The sequence below is a fragment of the Sander vitreus genome, chromosome 13 (genome assembly GCF_031162955.1).
Source record: "Sander vitreus isolate 19-12246 chromosome 13, sanVit1, whole genome shotgun sequence".
Lineage (NCBI taxonomy): Eukaryota > Metazoa > Chordata > Actinopteri > Perciformes > Percidae > Sander > Sander vitreus.
In genome coordinates this window covers 12,966,317-12,985,788 of record NC_135867.1, presented here as the reverse complement: position 1 = coordinate 12,985,788, position 19,472 = coordinate 12,966,317, and the positions used below count along the sequence as shown (strand labels likewise).

Here is a 19,472-nt window from a genome sequence, read left to right as displayed (position 1 = left end):
AAGAATACTTGCCAGGCTTCTTCTCTGTAATGGTGGTTAAGATGTGGCTGAGGTTACTGACTTTGTTCTTGGTTTCAGTTGTAATTATATGCTGAAATACAGGTACGGTGTCCTTCTGTGCTCTGTCTGCAGGTGTCCCCAGAGGTGACACGCCAGGTGAAGGAGATGGAGAGGGAGGTCCTGATGGAGAGAGAGGGGTTACAGGAGGCACAGGTGGAGGAGTAGGAGGGAGTTCTACCAGTGCAGGAGCAGCAGGAGGAGTTTCAGGTGGCGTAACAGGAGAGGGGAGAGGAGACAGTCCTGCTACTGGAACTGGAGTTAGACCAGGAGGTGCAGCTGGTGGAGTTGGAGGAACACCAAAACCACCCAAAGGTGCCATTTTTGCCATCTAATTGTACACTCCATTATGACTGTATTACATCTAATGCCATCCAAAATCTACCACTGTGTATCAAACTTCCAATCTAGCCACTAGGACTGGCTAGACAGTGACAACTAAAACTAAATATTCATGCTGAAGAAAAAATCTATTAAATTTGTTTATTTTTTAAATGTAGAATACGGACCTGATGGGACTGTAGCAGGAGGTGTAAGTGGTGGACCTGGTGGAGTTGGTGGGGTGGCAGGAGGAGGTCCAGGAGGAGTTGGAGGAGGTCCTGGAGGAGCAGGCTTGGTACCTGGGACTGGTGGGCCTGGTGGAGTAGGAACAGGAGTCCTTAAACCTGGAAAAAGTGAGCCGCTACCATGTTTTCTTCTCTGAAATGTCATGGATATAATTCATCCCAAACCTAAATGCCTATATTACAATTATGTTTATACATTATCCATCATACTGTAGGCTACGGTGCTGGTGGTGCTGGAGTTTTACCAGGTGGAGGTATGCTAACTAACACTATCCTTACCATCTGATTTACAGCAAATGACTGAAACATACCTGAAATAAAGTCTGAAATATCTCTTTTTATCTCTCTCAGGCATACGTCACCCGACTGGAGCTGGAGTAGGACAGGGAGCAGGAAAATCCGGCAAAGGTTTTATAAACTGTTTTCTCCTCTCTTTATAAAAGGACTTGATCAATGAAAGAAGCTTAATGATACATTTTATGTTTTTACCTTTCTATCAGTATATGGGGCACTTGGAGCAGGAGGCTGGGGTGGAGTTGGGCCTGGCAGTTATGGAGCTGGTCCTGGTGGCTATGGTACTGGTCCAGGAGGTTATGGTGCAGGACTGGGAGGTTATGGGGCTGGTGGTTACGGACCTGGTGGCACTGGACCAGGTGGATATGGGCCCAGCACTGGACCAGGTGGTGTTGGCACAGGACCAGGCAGCCATGGACCTGGTGGAGCAGGGGTTACTCCTGGTGTTTATACTGCTGGAGGTCAAAGGCTGGGGACAAGAAAGCCACCCAAGTCAGGTATAATTACCATGTATTATAACACTAACAACATTTAATAACGTATTATGTTTTAAGATGGATTCAGGCTGTTAACTCCTTCTGACAGGCTATGGATCATCCTCACTGGGTGGAGCAGGCTATGGGCAAGGTGAGAAACGCCTTTATTCTAACACTTTAACACCTTTTAAAATGTACAAATAATAGGGGTTTAACAATACATCAATCTGGATCGATATTTGGATTAAATCCTCAACAATACAATATTATCGATACAAGGTAAAAATATCGATACATATCGTCATCTTTAGGATGCGCCTTTATTTTGAAATTCCCACTTTATATTTAGGATTATTTATAAAAAAAGAGTAGTTTGTTTTTCATTTAAATGTCTGCAAGAGCTCAGTAATGAAATTGACCAATCATATTTTAGTTGTTTTTTTGTAAATATATATAAATGTAACTGATTGTGTTAAATGGGCTTATGTATCGTCTCTTATCGGTTGCAGGCTGAAATTGTATCGTGGCAGACTTTGTGAAAGAATTTATATAATATCGTATCGCAATAATCTCAACAGGAACGGGTGGTTTCGGACCAGGTGGTGCTGGAACAGGAACGGGTGGCTTCGGACCAGGTGGTGCTGGAACAGGAACGGGTGGCTTCGGACCAGGTGGTGCTGGCACAGGAACGGGTGGCTTCGGACCAGGTGGTGCTGGAACAGGAACGGGTGGTTTCGGACCAGGTGGTGCTGGAACAGGAACGGGTGGCTTCGGACCAGGTGGTGCTGGAACAGGAACGGGTGGCTTCGGACCAGGTGGTGCTGGAACAGGAACGGGTGGCTTCGGACCAGGAGGTGCTGGAACTGCTGGCTTTGGTCCAGGAGGTGCTGGAACTGGCGGCTTTGGCCCAGGAGGTGCTGGAACTGCTGGCTTTGGCCCAGGAGGTGCTGGAACTGGCGGCTTTGGCCCAGGAGGTGCTGGAACTGGCGGCTTTGGCCCAGGAGGTGCTGGACCTGCTGGCTTTGGCCCAGGAGGTGCTGGAACAGGAACGGGTGGCTTCGGACCAGGGGGCCAAAGATTAGGAAAAAGAAAACCAGCTAAATCTGGTAAGTAATGATCAAGTTAAACTATAAGGCAGGTGCAGTAATGATGGAGACACCTATTTGTTATTGTTTCATAAATTTGACCATTATAATCCTTTTTTTCAGGTTATGGAGGAGCTGGGGATGGATCAGGTGAGGTTCAGGTTAGGATTGGGGATGCTAAATATATTTTTATACATATATAGTTGTGCTAATGTGTTTAATGTGTCCCAGCAGGACGATTAGGTGGAGGTACAAGAGCTGGTCCTGGTGGAGTTGGAGTTGGAGCTGGGCCTGGCGGCTTTGGCCCAGGAGGTGCTGGAACTGCTGGCTTTGGCCCAGGAGGTGCTGGAACTGCTGGCTTTGGTCCAGGAGGTGCTGGAACTGGCGGCTTTGGCCCAGGAGGTGCTGGAACTGCTGGCTTTGGCCCAGGAGGTGCTGGAACTAGCGGCTTTGGCCCAGGAGGTGCTGGAACTGGCGGCTTTGGCCCAGGAGGTGCTGGAACTGCTGGCTTTGGCCCAGGAGGTGCTGGAACTGGCGGCTTTGGCCCAGGAGGTGCAGGAACTGGACCAGGGGGGTTTAGACCTGGTGGTGTGGGTGGATATGGACCTGGTGGCCAAGCACTTGGGAATAGGAAGCCTCCTAAATCGGGTTACGGCTCGTCGTTGGGTGGAACTGGCTATGGACCAGGTAAAATTCTCAATTCATGCAAATAAATATTTCATTAAAAGTTCTGATAATTACTGATGCATGTTCTTATTGTCACAGAATATTAGGGGTTGGGGGGGGAATCGAAAATCATATGCATCATGATTTTATTTTTGACGATTTTTAAAATTGATTTTACCAATGATTCACCTAAATATTTTCTGTTTATACGGGATATGGGACAAAAGCATATTGTCCAAGCCCTAATATTTACCATACTGAACAACGAAATAAAACAATTATGACATTTCCATATTATATTGTATGAACAAATGTATCTTCAAATGTAAGTCTTATCCGCATGATAAAACTGATGTTTGTTTCATGTTAATTTATCTGTTGCTTTGTTTTCCTATTCACTCTGAGCTAATTCAATACTTTACTCTGATACATATCCATTATGTTATCTGCCATTCATGTATAGTCTATCTAATTTACTTCAACCCCACCCGTGTTCATCAGGTGGTGGAGTAGGAGGACTTCCTGGTGCAGGAACAGGAGGTATTATTGGAAGCTTAGGTAAGTTTCTTGTTTATAATGGAAAATAGTGAGTAAAAAATGAGTACCTTTAGGTGTGGCAAAGCACAAACTGTACAAGCACAACTTCATACTCTTCTCTAATGTGCCTGGTGTTGTCTTTGTAAAAGGTTTCAAAGTGTGATACAAGTCTGTCAAACAAAAAACTAAACTAGTAAAGCTTTCTCTCTACTCACTTTCCTTTCCAGGTAGTGCAGCAGGAGGAACAGGAGGGGCCTGGGGTCCTGCAGGAACAGGTCAGGGAGTAGGAGGAGGTGCAGGCGGCATACCAGGTTGGTTTTAAGTGAAGCTCTGATACAACACAGAAAAATAATATAAGATTATGAACATTTGCATTTTTACATTTTGAGATTTGAAAACAAATGCATTCAATGAAACCACAGTGAATACCTTGCCTGCCTCTGGGAGACAAGTCTATCCAGAGAAGTGCATTGTGTAAGTGATGCAGACTGTAATGTGTCCACTGTTCCAGCAGGGGGTGTTGGCCCTGGCTATGGTGGGGTGGCTGGTGGAAGCTATCCAGGTAGGACAGAAGCTCTTTGTCACACTTAAACTTACTCTCAGCATATTCTTTGTAAAGATTTAAAACCATAAGCAGTAAATATTGTGAAACCTTGTAGATAACCAAAACAAACAGTTGTTTATGCATACAACAAAGTAACAACAGAAAATGCTTTTATCCAGAATGTCTGGCCTTGCATAGCATTCGTTTTGGCATATTTTCATTTAAGTCATTGCTGAGATAACAAATGAGACCATTGTAAAGATTATCAATTGTTCATTATGACTCTGTCTTTCCTGTTATTGTTCTCTAGGATACACAGGGGCCGGGCAAAAATGTAAGAAAACTCACTGTATCCTCTGGGATAAGCATGCTCTAATTAGCGTCAGTCTCTTAACACACATATGTCCAGCACTAACACATAGATATACACACTGACACATAATGATCTAGATTAAGACAATCACACATTCTTTCCTTGTTTCATAAAGTATCTTTTTGATGTTAGTTTGGAGGCTTTTTTTTAACACAAATGAGAGAAAACATCTACATTTCTGATGTCTTGTACTTTTATTGTTAACAAAATAAAATAATATATTGAAATATTAAGTATAATATAATCTGTAGTGCTAGGTATAATTGTAGAGAGCATGTGTATGTCTGCAGAATAACTTTACTTTTATGTCCTTTAGCCAAGGCACAGAAGGCAGCCAAATATGCAGCCATGCAGGCCTTTCTGGGAGCTGGGGGCTACAGAGGTAAAAATCATATACATTGTAATGTTTTACAGTTAGATCTATACTAGTCTCACTATGCCAGACCCTCCTCCAAAGCGCGCTGATGGAAGGTCTGGCTACTCCACACAGCATTCAGGAATGGGAGGAAAACGTGCTCTGGTTTAATGGTATTTCTTCAAACCAATCCAAATTGTCATGGGCGGCGCTAAACTCCGCACAGAGCTGCTGCAAAATAGTAGTGCGAGAGAAAACTCAGATTGGACATATAGTCTAGCTAGCTGTCTCAATGTACCCTGCAGAGATCTGAGGAGCAGTCAACAATAGTCCTCATTAATCCACCAAATTTAAAATTCCAACACAAAGAAGGCAGAAGAAAATGGAAAATACATGCATCCGGTGGAATTTCCTGCGGCACCGGAGTAATCCCGGAAGTGGAACATCAACGATATAGACTAGATCTATACAGATACACAAAACATTGTACTGGAATTTTTGTGAGTGAACTAAAAATGTCTTATCATTCAAACTCATTCCAGGACACATCATCCTGAGTTCTTAGACTTTAAGTGTAACTGAGCTTGTTTAAAGAAATGTTACATGATGAAAACATTTCATACGTTGTTTCCTCTGACACTTATCACAATGAAATGCACTTCAGTAATCATCCCTATACACTTTGACAAACAAAGCCTTTTGGAGCAGCGTCTAGTAGAATGCACACCCTTTTCTCTTAAAAAAAAATCTGGTTCAGGTTTTCTGAGAATTTGGCATGTTTAAGAATTGCCACATAGTTAACACCCACATACAGGAACTATGTGGCTGTATAGTAAATGAAAAACTGAGACACTGGGATGCACTTCTGACTGTAATGCTTGTTAGTATGAAGTGTGACTACATGTTAATCAGTGTCGTTTTTACCTAAACAGTATGTATATTGTATGCCAAGTGAAGAATAATTTTCTCTGTTCTGCTACGTAGGCACTGGCTGTCAGGGTAAATACTGTGGCCGAAGGAGGAAGTGAGAGACCAAAAGACAGGAAGTGACCTCATAAACACAACAGTGGTGCTATTGCATGATCCCAGATTGTAAATGTCTCACCTGCCATAGAAGCTAAAGCTTCAACGCATTCCACATGTTACAATTTTCATTATCCTAGATTTTATACAAGGCTCTCTTTCAAAAAGAGCATTGGTTCTCAGCATGTTTGGGTCGTGATTCCTTAAAACAAGGCGATGCCTCTGTTGCAGGCTGCTGTGCAGAGTGGTAAGATTTGTCCTTGTGTTGTTTTCTGGATAATTCAGCGATTTGACTTTGAAACAATGTTAAATGTTCACAATTTCACAAGAAACAGCACAAGTCTGTATGGGGATCCATTTCTTTTAACAGCAATTTCTTCCCCTATGAATCACATTGTGACTCTCTTAGGATCCCAACTACCAGGCTGAGAACCACTGAAATAAAAGATCAAGATGTCTTCTGAAATTCTGAGGCCAAGTTGTACTATAATACAGTTTTTGTTTATTGTTGTTGAACATCATTTGTGTTCCTTTGCAAGTATCACCATGAATCCTCTGGGTGAAGACTGATACCAAGGACACCCTCAGGGCAGCTCCTTCAGACCTGTCTGCATGCTGACACAATGTTGTTGTGTTTTTCTCTCAATTCAAGGCCAAGGCCATACTTGTATCCAGTTAGACTGGATTGTGTTGGTTTTCTTTGTGTTAATTCACTGTTTTTAGCTTTTACATCAAAGTGCAAACATCTGTACAGACAAAGAAACGGCTGCTATTTTGGGGGGAACTGTGAACAAAAGGGACTAAGTGAATTTTTTTGTAGTGTTTTGACTGGTCATTATCTGATCCCTGAAAAGCAGTCCGTGTTCATTTGAACTGTGCTCAGGCCTCAGCAGTATCAACACCTGTGGAGGCTGAAGGTCCTCAGCTGTTAACACTCGTGAGATTCTTCCACTCCATGCACAACATTAAAGGCAACGTTTTATAGATACACACAGAACACTGATTGGTATTAGTGTAAACTTTTGGTTAACGTGCATATTTTTTCATTATTAGAAGGATTAATTTGTTATATTATCATGTGGCTTAGATGTGGCTTTTACATTTGCTGTTGAGGTAAGCAATTAAACTAAATGTGAGGTAATATGATGAGAATATGTGATAATGCATTTAAATGGCATCTGAGGAGAACTGATTACTGTGTTTTTATTTTTTGGAGTACCTCTTTTAACACTGTTGGGAAATTGTTCACGTTTGCTAGTCTTTTTAAATTATGCTGACAAAAAGCGGAACAAGCTGAGTGCTTTATCTATTTAGTCTCATTTTACGAATTCAATATTAAATATTTGAGTTATTTTGTGAGTATTTTCACAGTTTTTAAACGTGTGTCCTACTATGGTTTATATAAGTGCTTTGTTTTCTGCATTGTGCTAAATCACAATGTAGTCTGTGATGTTTTAATCTGCGTTTTTTATGCGGCCTATGAAGAAAATGATGCACTTTTGTACACGTTCAGACAATGCTCTCTGAAATAAAGAAATTACCAATGACAGTTGTTTCAGGCTGTTATTTTAAAGCAGCTAGACTAGACAATGTTGCACATGCACAAAATGTGAAACAGTCAGAAGGGTTTTTGGAACAACGTAAAAGAAGGAAGCTGCACAGAGGCAGTTGTTGGTTTTAACATGTTAATGTAATGTGGTAGTGTAATAACCACAAGTTAGGCTAAAAAGAGAAGAAGGGAAACAACAAACTGTGACCTGGGCAGACTATAAAAGTTAGAGCAGCAGCCAAGTGTTGTCTTCATGGTGACTCATATCGAGACTCAGTACATAGTACACATTACAGCTTATTACACTGTAAAGTTTACAACTATACGCATTACAGTCTGTAGTCTACAGCAGAGGTACAAGCAATGAGTGATTAATAAGTCCTATGAGCAATGAGTGTAAAATAACCAGGGATGGAGACTAAACCAAAGACGACATGCACACCTCTGCACACACACACACACACACACACACACACACACACACACACACACACACACACACACACCTGTTTCTGTCTTTTAAGTTTGAAAGACCTGCCCTGTTCAATGAAAAAGAGTGTCTGCGAACATGGCACTTCAATAGTATGGATTGCAGTCTCAAGATATAAACGTGGCTGGACTAATTATAGAAAATGTACTACTGGAAGCAAATAAACAGCAGCAGAGCTGCACTCAGCTGAGGGTATATAAACATTATACTGAATAGTTGCAATGTTTTTTCATCTACTACTTCTCTAATTTAACTGAATTCCTCCTCTTTGTTTGTTGTGCGTGATGAATAGAGTGCTTTACTGTAGGATCCTGACAGTGCAGTAATTGGAGCATTCATAATGAGATTATGGCTGCGCTGATGGGAACAGAGCTCATTTTAAAACACCCAGACTCACTGACCTTCTCACACCCCACTTATCTTCACTCATATAAACACCCATGTAGCTCCAAACTCTGTGGACTCTGCAGAGGAGCGTAACTGTATCTTGCAGAGGTCTACATACTGGAGGTAACAGGAGAGGAACGGTGGAGCAGAACTCGGCAGCCAGGGAGACTGGCTGGTGTCAGCAGGGAAGAGTTTTTTCTCACACAGCTACTCTGCACATTAGAAAGGGAACTCATATGCAAAGGAAGCCTCTGAGTGCATGAAGAGAGAGAGAGAGAGAGAGAGAGCGAGAGAGAGAGCGAGAGAGAGAGAGAGAGCGAGAGAGAGAGAGTAAAAACAAAAAAACAGACAACGCCTTCTGCCGGTCACAGCTGAATACATGGAGGATCTACTCATAAACAGATGCAACTAAAACACTCCTTTCTTAACTGGGTGGATTGTTTCTGAGTGACAGTTGTCTATCGGTGAACTGACAGGACAGAATGTCACGACGGGACCAGAGGTTTCGGAGAGGAATGAAAGGACGGTAAGAGCAGCTGTCATTAATTTGTACAATGTGTATTGTGCAAGGGGGAGAAAGAAGAGAAAGATTATGAAAGAGTGAAGGAAAGTGAGAGAAAGAGAATCTAAGCAAATTGTAGGTCAACTTCTGCGATGCTTCCTCAAACACAACTCTGCTGTGACAAACAGACACACGAGTAACCTGTGCTTTTGATATTCTGTCTACCTTAACATTAACTATAAGTATGTGTATGAGTAGTTTATAATACCATAACAATAACAGGCAAAGTTATTGCCTTGCCAGTTATCCAAGCAGATTACAGTAAAATCCATAACTAAACTGTTTTTGTTCGTTTGGGGATCTGTTTGTTCTACCCCATCAACAACTACTCTTCCTCAGGTCTATATTAAAAGATGCATACATCATACTGCATACATAACACATTTGAGACAATATCCCTGTACCACCAAACTCAATACAATTAGAACAAAAACAAATGTTTTCTTTTAAGAAGTACTGTTTTTTAAAGGAAATCCAGCAGTGCAACATAGACAGAACAGGAAGGAAACCATGGCAGGAGAATACGTCATCATATTGCTGTCAACATGGGGGGAACACTGGGTCAGTTGTCCCGGGCCCTGGGTCGAGAAAGGGCCCTCTAACCTTTAAATAATCTGCTGGAGCAGCTTTGGAGATCATCTTGTCCTGGGCACGAGCAAGATACACGTCTGCCATGATTTGACCTACGCTCCTGTCCTGACATCATAATATGTTTGTTTTATGTACACCAGGTGCTCCTGGTGTGTCCACTTTTAGTGACACGGGAACAGCTCTTAGAATAGAGAGGAGATTTTATGAGTGGCTAAAGATAAGAGTAAGATGCAGCACAAGCCAGATGAGGGAGATACTTTCAGGTGGAGAAGGAGAGAAATGTGTGGGTTGCAGTAGGAAATAGGATAAATGTTTAAGTTTTCTCACAACCAGATGTTTAGCTGGAATCACAGATGTGATGCTCGGAGGTTTCACATCCGTTGCCAGCAGCACAATAACAAAGACAGAAGGTCAAAAATTAAACCTGCAGCTGTCTGATGGTTTTATTACTTAATTATTTCCTCTAAATAAATAAGAAGCAGGTCCTTCCAATGTACTTCCCAGTGCACTGTATCCCCAGCCAACATAGTATCTGTTAGGACTACATACTCCTGTGAGTAACTGGTATTACTCAAGTACTAATGAATTTGATCTAAAGTGAACCTTAAGTTCAATATCACAGCTATGGTATCTATCAGGTTATAATCATAGATGACCATGCTGCCACACTCTATTAACAAACAAGATTTAAAAAAGTGATCCTATTCCAGGTTCATTAAAGTATTTACATGTTCTACCAGGAAAATGTGTTTTACATTACCAACAAAAGCCACAATGGTTTCATTGGAATGAAGAGAGGAAAGAGAACAACTGGGTGTAGTTGTCACACTAAAGTGGCCTCTGGCAAGCACAATACAAAACCACAGCAATTACTGATTAGATACTACCAAAGTCAGTAGTAGAAGTAAGATCATGCTTATTGCCACTTTAAGTTGTGTAACAAGATTTAAGAAAAGCTTTTAATAAAATAAAATAATATAATTGATCACAGTGAAATGCTGTCACTGAGTATCTCTTACTTTGAAGGAAACTCCCCACAACTTTATTCTCAATAAGGCAAGCTTTTCTTTCTCCATAGTAAGAACAGCGTGGCATTTACAGTTGAGTTTGGGAGAGAGGAAACTCTGTCCAGGAAGTCACCTCCCACTCTGGCTGTAGTGTTAAAGAGATAAGGAAGCAGGTTTTTGTTGTACATAGGTATTATTCGTCATTCAGTTTAAGCCAGGATGCTACTGAAAAGTTTCTGTTTGCAAATTTTAAGGGACTGAAAGTACATTCTGCACTGCATTTAAAGAACGAAACTGTTAAAATGTTTTCACTTTGTGTAGCTCTGTTTTGCAATTTTTAAATGGGAAACACATGACCAACCAGTGACCCTAGATGAGTAGCCCTTTTGTAAGAAGCTATATTAGTTTGGCATCTGGCTGAATGTGCTCTCTGTCACGGTGACATCAGCAATTCAACATCTATGCACCATTTCAACAACATCCTTGACCTGCAGTGAAGATTACTGTATTTTCTTCCGTGTGCTGGACAAACATCAGCAGCTTGATGTCTCAACCTCAACTTTGTGACTAATACAATCATAACAATGCCATTCAACACAAGCAGGGTCAAAATAAGTCAAAAGAGGAAAGGAGATGGGTATCAGTGACATAGAAAACCATTGCGTGTTAAACAAAAGAAGCTACACTGAAGATGATAACTTATGGTCCGACTGAAGTGAAAGTATTGTACCTGATCCTGGTCGACTTTCCTCGCAAGTCTCATGTGTTCCATCACAGATGAGGCTCACGTTACTTTGCTGGAACACACCTCTGAAGTATCTATCGTCTTACATCTCTGAATCTCCATTTTCTTTTGTTTTGCCATGCTACTCTCTCTCTCTCTCTCTTTCCCTGATTCCCATTTTTCTCTAGGTGTTGTGAATGTGGCTGCATCCTGTCTCACTGGTACTATGAAAGAGAGGGACAGCTCTACTGTAAGAAGCACTACTGGGCCCGTTATGGAGAACACTGCCACGGCTGCAAAGAGACCATCGCAACAGGACTGATTATGGTAACATGATAATTCCTGAAAATAAGAATCTGTATAACCTTGACTTTACCTAAAATCCTCCAAACAATCGACAGAATGACATAAAACAACATAAAACATATGTAAGGTCACCCCCAGCAATCATCAAAAAATGATAAAATGTAAACATTTGAAGCAAATGTTCCTTGTCACACACACACACACACACACACACACACACACACACACACACACACACCACACCACACACACGTCATATTATTATTGTTAGGATCATGGTCTCTGTTGTGTATATCAATGTGTAATATCAAATATGTATGTTACGTATGTTTCACAGACACAAGTATGGCAATAATCTCTGCAGTGTCAAATATCGCAACAAGAAATACAGAATTTCAGCATGCTACACCAACTATTCATACATTCAAAGCCTTCCTGTCTCTTAGTTTCCTCCTGGTATGAAAGTAAATGCTTTTTCTCTTCTACACTCAAACCAGAGGATATCCTTTGACAACATCCTGACACTACAATGCCTTGATGCAGGAATGCACAGAAAGAACTCAGGACAGAAAGTAAAAAAAAACATCTTGTAAAAAAGCCCCTTGCCCTGATATTGTTTTTTAGCACACTGTCTCCCTGTATTGACAGGTTGCTGGAGAGCAGAAGTACCACCCTGAATGCTTCACTTGTATGAGCTGTGAAATGTTCATTGGAGATGGAGACACCTACACGCTAATCGAACGCACAAAACTATACTGGTAAGTTTGAAGCCGAAAGGAAAAAGTTTTTAGCTTAATTTGCTGCACGTGGAAAGCTAAAAAATGTGTAAGCTGTTTTTTTTTATGATATTTTGATTAGTGATCTTTATTCTATCTTTTTATTTGTCTATTTTACAGTGGCCACTGTTTCTGTCAGGGTGAAATATCAGCTGTGAGGTCAGATTATCCACTCACCAAGAGTCCCCACATGGTGGCGCTGGTGTCTCTCCCTCCCCATGCAGGTGGCCAACGAGGCCTGACTGTAGCCACTGACTTCAGCCAAGAAAAAGGCCCACTTGTCACCGTGACAAGGTGAGTCTAAATCTAATGTGAATTTTGCAATTTAGTTAGAGCCAACTTAACCCAAAAGCTGATCCAACAACCTCGGCTGATTTTTTTTAGTCTTAACCCACCTTTCCTGCACCCGTTCACTCACTGTCTTTCTCCTCCAGGTTAGACTCCGCTGCCCTCAGCCCTGACCTGCTGTCCTCTATCCACACTGGAGACCGAGTACTGGAGGTCAACGGTATCCCTGTCCACAACATTTCCCCAGAAGAGGTAGGCCTCATACCGCCCACTAATAACAAGCAAGACAAAAAATGAATATGTCACCCAGGGTCAACACCATCTCCTTTCCTAGATAAACTTTGTGATCCAGGACACAAACAGACCATTGCAGCTGACAATTGAACACAACCCGCAGACTCCTGATGACCTCCTTCGCTCAAACAATCCCCAGAACGACATCAGCTGTCCTGACCCTTGTGTCCTCAACAAACTTTCTTCAACCCACAAACTCCCGAGTCTGGAGGAAGAGCCAAGTCCAGGGGAGGACACAGATGAACCAATCAGGTTGAGCCTCTCACCACCTCAGCACCAAGGAATCACGGGAATGCGATCCAGACAAATCCTGTAAGTGCTGACTCTCGGCTTACTTTGATTTATTACTCCCCTCTTTCTCTCTGTTTGAGTCTTTCTTTTCTTTCTCAGCCGCAGCTGTAGTATAGACAAGTGTCCTCTGTCCTCCGGAGCACTGTCGCTTTTAAGGAGAGACATGGTTCGCTCAGAGTCTCTTCGTGTGGACCCTGGAGTTCGGACCCATCGCATCTTCAGACCTTCAGACCTTATCCATGGAGAAGTGCTTGGCAAGGGCTTCTATGGACAGGCTGTCAAGGTACCGCAGTCACTTTTTTCCATTCATTTTTCCCTTATATGGGTGACTTTTTCAAAACATTTTAAACAACACCTAGTTGACAGTTCTTTGTAAGATTGATTTTTAACCTCTTGCTGTCAAGGTAACGCATCAGGAGACAGGGGAGGTGATGGTGATGAAAGAGTTGATACGTTTTGACGAAGAGACACAGAAGACTTTCTTAAAGGAAGTAAGTTCTCACACAGCACACTCATATTTACCAACCCAGCTGGTGGTCACTTTATTTAGGTGACTACCAAAGGGCTAACAAGTTAACAAGTTAAGGAAGATGGCCGCTCTCCACTAAGTCCACTTTAGGTTTTTAGTTGTGAAGAAATGTTTAACAAGAAGAGTTCCCTAGCACAGTTTTAAACCCATTTTACATCATCAAGATAGTTTCGAGGTCACTATCATACCTATGAGCTTATTTCATGTTGCTATAATGACATTGTTTAACCACATTTTTTTTTCAATTTGTACAGGTGAAGGTGATGCGCTGTCTGGACCATCCCAATGTCCTCAAGTTCATTGGACTGTTTTATAAAGACAAACGAATAAACTTTGTCTCTGAATACATCCAGGGAGGAACTCTCCGAGAGACCATCATAAAAATGGTAAGTTCATTTTGTTTTCTTCTGTTTATCTCTAAGGACTGTTAGTGTACACAGATACACTATGTTGGTCATAATGTTGTTGTTGTTGTTGTTGTTGTTGTTGTTGTTGTTGTTGTAGGACAATGACTTTCCCTGGAGATTAAGAGTGAGTTATGCCAAAGACATTGCAGCTGGAATGGTGAGTCTTTCAAGGTTAATATCCAAAATCATTCTATAATCTAGTACAAACGTTCCCTTATGTATATTAAATATCTCCTTCTAAGGCCTATCTACACTCCATGAATGTCATCCACCGAGATCTAAACTCACACAACTGCCTGGTCAGAGAGGTAAACAAGTGGTTCCATCACACACTAGGGTTAGCTTTAGATCTGAGCTTTATCTGATCTGTTTAACTACGACCAGTGTACAAAACAGGTAGTTCTTGCAATAAATCAATTATGTAACCTGAAAAAAACTGATTCATAGTTTTTGTAGTTGTTTATTTTCTAAATATTAAACCTATATGAAACAAAGTAAATAAGTAATAAAATGTAAAAAAAAAAAACTCTTCAAAAAAGTCTTCATAAACAAGACGATCTTCCAGCTATAGCCAGCCTCTTTATTTCAGTGTTTTTAAATTATAAAACTAAAAAACATCTCTTCTAACTGTATAGTTTTAACTTAATGTTAACGTTTCCTTCTTACATACATGATTGATTTGAAGGCTGCCAAAGATGCTAGTAGAACAACTAAGGTTTATGGGAAATGTGATCTGTATTTGAGAAACACAAATGCTACACACTTCTGCTACTCTTTTAAACAAAAACAGACCAACATAACCAATATAAACATTCTTAACATCTCTCTCTCTCTCTCTCTCTCTCTCTCTCTCTCTCTCTCTCTCTCTCTCTCTCTCTCTCTCTCTCTCTCTCTCTCTCTCTCTCTCTCTCCTTGTTTAGAACCAGTCTGTGGTGGTGGCAGATTTTGGACTAGCCAGGCTGGTGACGGAGGACAGACATCAGAGCAGAACATCCTCTCTGGAAAGGCCTGCAAAGGGGACACTGCCAGAGCTCCGCAGGCCTGACCGGAGGAAGCGCTACACCGTGGTAGGAAACCCCTACTGGATGGCTCCTGAAATGATCCACGGTGAGTGCAGAAGGTTCCAGGTTCAGTTATAGAAGGGGATTGCCAATCTCTGAATCAAAGACCCCCAAGGCACCTAAACCCAATTTGACAGAGTGTTTATCTCTATGAGCCCATAACTGAGGTCTGTAGTGTAGATAAATAGATATACAACTGACAATTGGCACAATATTTATGATTATGAGTAAAGGACTTTGGGAGTCATGTGAGACCTCACAGCAGAAGTGTGAAGATTCATATTGGATTAATACTTGCATTCGCACAACAAATGTTGAATGACAGTTTGCTGACACTGCTTTTCTCAACTATGCTGGTGACACGGATATGAATACTCTACGTGAGGTGTCTAAACAGTATTGACTAACCTCAACTTGGCTCTTGACACCATAAATGCATTCAGCTAAAATATGCAAAAAATGGGGAAACTGTGTGGGAGACCTGCTATTACTCCAAGGTAATAATACCAGGTCTAATATGAATACACTGAACACAGGATCTCTACATCTCCATCATGGGTATGGCTGGGCGATATGGAGAAAATCAGATATCACAATATTCTTGACCAAATACCTCGATATCGATATTGCGGCGATATTCTAGGGTTGACAATTGGTGCTTTAACAAAATATCTTCACACTGAGATTTTAGATAAATAATCACCAGTATTGTAGACATAATGTCTAAGTGGGGAAAAGGCAAATAAAAGAACAGCTAGAACAGTCTGGTAAGTTCAGAAAAGTACATCACTCTACTGTAATGCAGCCTTTAAAACCAGTAAAAGACAACACTTATGTCATATCAGGATATTACGATATCCAAAATCTAAGACGATATCTAGTCTCATATCACAATATCGATTTAATATCAATATATTGCCCAGCCCTAATCATGGGTCAGTATGAGACAGTAAAGATGTGGCTCACATTTTCCAATCTTTCCTCTGCACCTTGTAGGGAAAAGCTATGATGAACGGGTGGACATATTTTCCTTTGGTATCATGATATGTGAGGTAAGAACTTCTGGGCAGAAATATTCCTAAAAATATGAAGTGGTCGGATCCTGTGTTAAAATGTTGTGTAAATGTCAAAGAAACAAACCTCTATTATCCATCCATTATCTTTTTTTTATTAATCAAACATTTTATCAATTTTAAAATATGTATCTATCTATCTTTGTCTCTCTTAAGATAATAGGTAGAGTGAATGCTGACCCTGACTACCTTCCCCGGTCGAATGACTTTGGGCTAAATGTAGCCGGTTTCCTGCAGCAGTACCACCCTCCACAGTGCCCTTCGGCCTTCTTGCCGCTGGGTGTCCTCTGCTGTGAAACGGACGCTGATAAACGGTATGACTGCACAAATCTAACACAACTGCAGACCTAATTTCCTATAAAGCAAAGTATGAGCTAGATGTTAAAAAATCGAGCCAAGTACCTCTGTTTAAAATTTAGTTTTGAAACACAATTTAATCATTCATTCATTACATTTTAGTTCTGTTCCAGTCAACAGAACAACCATAGGCCGCCACTAGTGTCACTGCTACTTAAACTTTAACTAATAGGCACTTCATTAGAGGGATAGTGCTTTGGTACTATAATGTTGTAAAGGAAATTGCTAAACAACATATGAGCCACTGATATGAGCCAACATACAGTATAAAAACATTGTATTCTATTAGCAATGCATAACACAAACAAACTAAACTAATACAGTGCAGAATAGCCTATTAAATGTAATCAAGGCACTACTGCAGTAGAGCATGTAAGGTCCTCCAACCTCTCATCACCACAACTATTTGTCTTTCAGTCCTTCCTTTTTAAAGTTGGGGGAGTGGCTAGAGAACCTGCTGATGCACCTGGACATCAGTCTGCCTCTGCTCTCAGAGTTAGAGCAGCTCCGCAGAGCCTTCTGGCAGAATCACAACCACCAAAACCACTCTCACAACCAGGATGAGACCCTTGATTTTCACAATCAACAAACCCACAATTCATCACAGCCACAAAGACAGAGCCCCGACCCCAAGCAACATTTGGAAAATGCAAATAACTACATAAAGCCTAATGACCTCACTCAGTGCCAAAACCAGTATAGCACACCTGACAGCCATTCGGACAGAGAGCAACACACACATGACAGGACTGAGCATGGCCATTCCTGTTCAAGCAGAGAATGTAATGATCACTCACAAGACAAGAGCCAGACGTTTTGCAGGTCTACGAGCACAGACTCAGCCGAGAATGGGTCTGAAACCTATGAACGCAATAACCTCTCAGGACAACCAAAAGCCCAGGACGAGCCCTCACAACCGCTCCAGTTCAACGACTCACTGCTAGGCCCTTCTAACAGGCCCAGAACGACATGCAGAGCGCTGTGGGACATATCTACAGAGGACAGCTGTTTTCTCTGACTGCTTCATCTGATGGCCAAGACAGAGTACATCTACAAAGCACAGTTTCAAAGGATAAAACACTTTAAAAAGACCTTTGTGTGTTTTTAAAACAACTGGGAAAAAAGAGAAAGAATCATATAGCTGTATGTGGAGGACTAATGCATGAAGAACCTGCTGCAGAGGCATAGAAATGAAATTAATATAGGATATGTTACATGAAAAGCAGTAAAGACGTGTATGTTACTTGATGACAACTGCCTAGCAAATTACATTTGCGTTATATTGTACTCTGAACCAGTATTTATGTGGTTTCGACAAGAGCCCAGCCAATACTGGATTTAGTTGATACCCATATTGACATTTTAGAGTCCAATATTAATCCAATAGCAGTCTATATAAAGGCTATATTGGCTGGTATTTATTTATTAAAATAAGCAGATAACAGAAACAATCATTTTGATAAGGATTCCTTAAATTCCACAGATTGTCAGTGCACTCTGGTGGACAGACTAGGTAATTGCGACATTGTTTCTTAAACATATGTTTGGTATTTCTGTGTTACAATTTCACTTTACTCATCAGTCAACATCTATTGAATGGTGACATTAGTATATTTGTGGTAAGCAAAACTTTGCCGGCCAATAGTTTTTGGTTGGGCTCCAGTGTCAACTTTGTCCATAAGCTGTGAAACATGTGGCACTTTATACTTTAAGCTACACTTCATGGGTCAATTATTTATCACAATGCCTTGTGTATTTTCTGTTGAAATGTTTCAGACCACATCTAACATACTGAGCTGTGAACATATAGAAGTGCAACTGTAACTTAATAAAGGGAAATATAAATGAATGTGACTAAATCACTATTTAGCATCAAATCACCTTGATAAAATAACACTTCTGATTATTAAATCAGTCCTTTTCTAAGGCAGTTCTTTTTTAATTTAACATGGACATGATAAAGCAATTTGTTATTCCTGAAGTCGTGACTATTTTTGGTATTATTTCAAATACAGACATGGGACAAATTAAAGAAAAACCTGAATAAAAGAATGGAGAAATATATATGTAGATGCTTCCGTGCACCAGGGCTCACTAAATGGTTTCGTGAGTTTATGATTGTGTCTGATGCTATATGTCCTCTTGTTATGTTTAGCTATGTTTGTTTTCCTTTCTATCTGCTGTCTCTTGCAAAGAGACCTTGATCTCAATGAGATGCCTGATTAAATAAAGGTTAAATACATAAATGAGGGAATATCCTGTGGAGGAATGGTGTTCATCCCACCAGAGTTCCACAGATTTGGCAAGGAGCATTGAAGCTTTTTTGGCGGCTCATGGTGGCCTGACAGCATACTAATTCATGTATGTACTAATTCATGTCGGTTTTTCTTTTAATTTGTCACCGATCTGTAAAGCTAGTTTACAGCTGTATACCGCTAGGGAACCATGAAGAATAGCTGCAGCCCGCTGTAGCTAATGGGGATACTAATAAACTAAGCTTAACTAAACCACTAGTTAAATCATAAATAATGTAATATAATAACAATATTCTTGCAGGGATTTATATTTGTGTATGGCACTTGTATTCATGGTGACCCTTAGGCACTAATTGTTTTGTTGTAGGTTGTAGCCTACAACAAAATGCAGTTGTCTCATTATGTTACACAAGAAAAACCAAACAATAGTGCATTCCACGTGAATTTAAAAAAAAAAAAAAAATACATTGTAGCCACATCTGAACCGTCCACTGTGTTACTAAGAGCTACCGTGTAATGTTAATTATGTTTGATAGTCAGCACACAAGT

The 19,472-nt window shown here is 40.8% G+C and overlaps 1 protein-coding gene and 1 long non-coding RNA gene across 2 annotated transcripts; both read left to right on the top strand.

Moving 5' to 3' along the window:
* Positions 1 to 4,194: 4,194 nt before the first annotated feature.
* LOC144527904 (uncharacterized) lies at positions 4,195 to 7,464 on the top strand. Its single transcript, XR_013502854.1, has 4 exons — positions 4,195 to 4,243; positions 4,536 to 4,559; positions 4,915 to 4,980; positions 5,938 to 7,464. It is a non-coding gene; the product is annotated as an uncharacterized LOC144527904 (long non-coding RNA).
* A 1,228-nt stretch (positions 7,465 to 8,692) lies between these two features.
* LOC144527816 (LIM domain kinase 1-like) lies at positions 8,693 to 18,732 on the top strand. The gene is made up of 15 exons (XM_078266087.1): positions 8,693 to 8,928; positions 11,475 to 11,613; positions 12,241 to 12,350; positions 12,489 to 12,662; positions 12,803 to 12,908; positions 12,991 to 13,262; positions 13,341 to 13,524; positions 13,646 to 13,732; positions 14,025 to 14,156; positions 14,275 to 14,334; positions 14,420 to 14,485; positions 15,098 to 15,284; positions 16,235 to 16,290; positions 16,468 to 16,625; positions 17,086 to 18,732. Exons 1-15 carry the CDS (start codon positions 8,885 to 8,887, stop codon positions 17,684 to 17,686), a joined length of 2,376 nt encoding a protein of 791 aa, XP_078122213.1. The 5' UTR covers positions 8,693 to 8,884; the 3' UTR covers positions 17,687 to 18,732.
* The last annotated feature ends 740 nt before the right edge of the window (positions 18,733 to 19,472 follow it).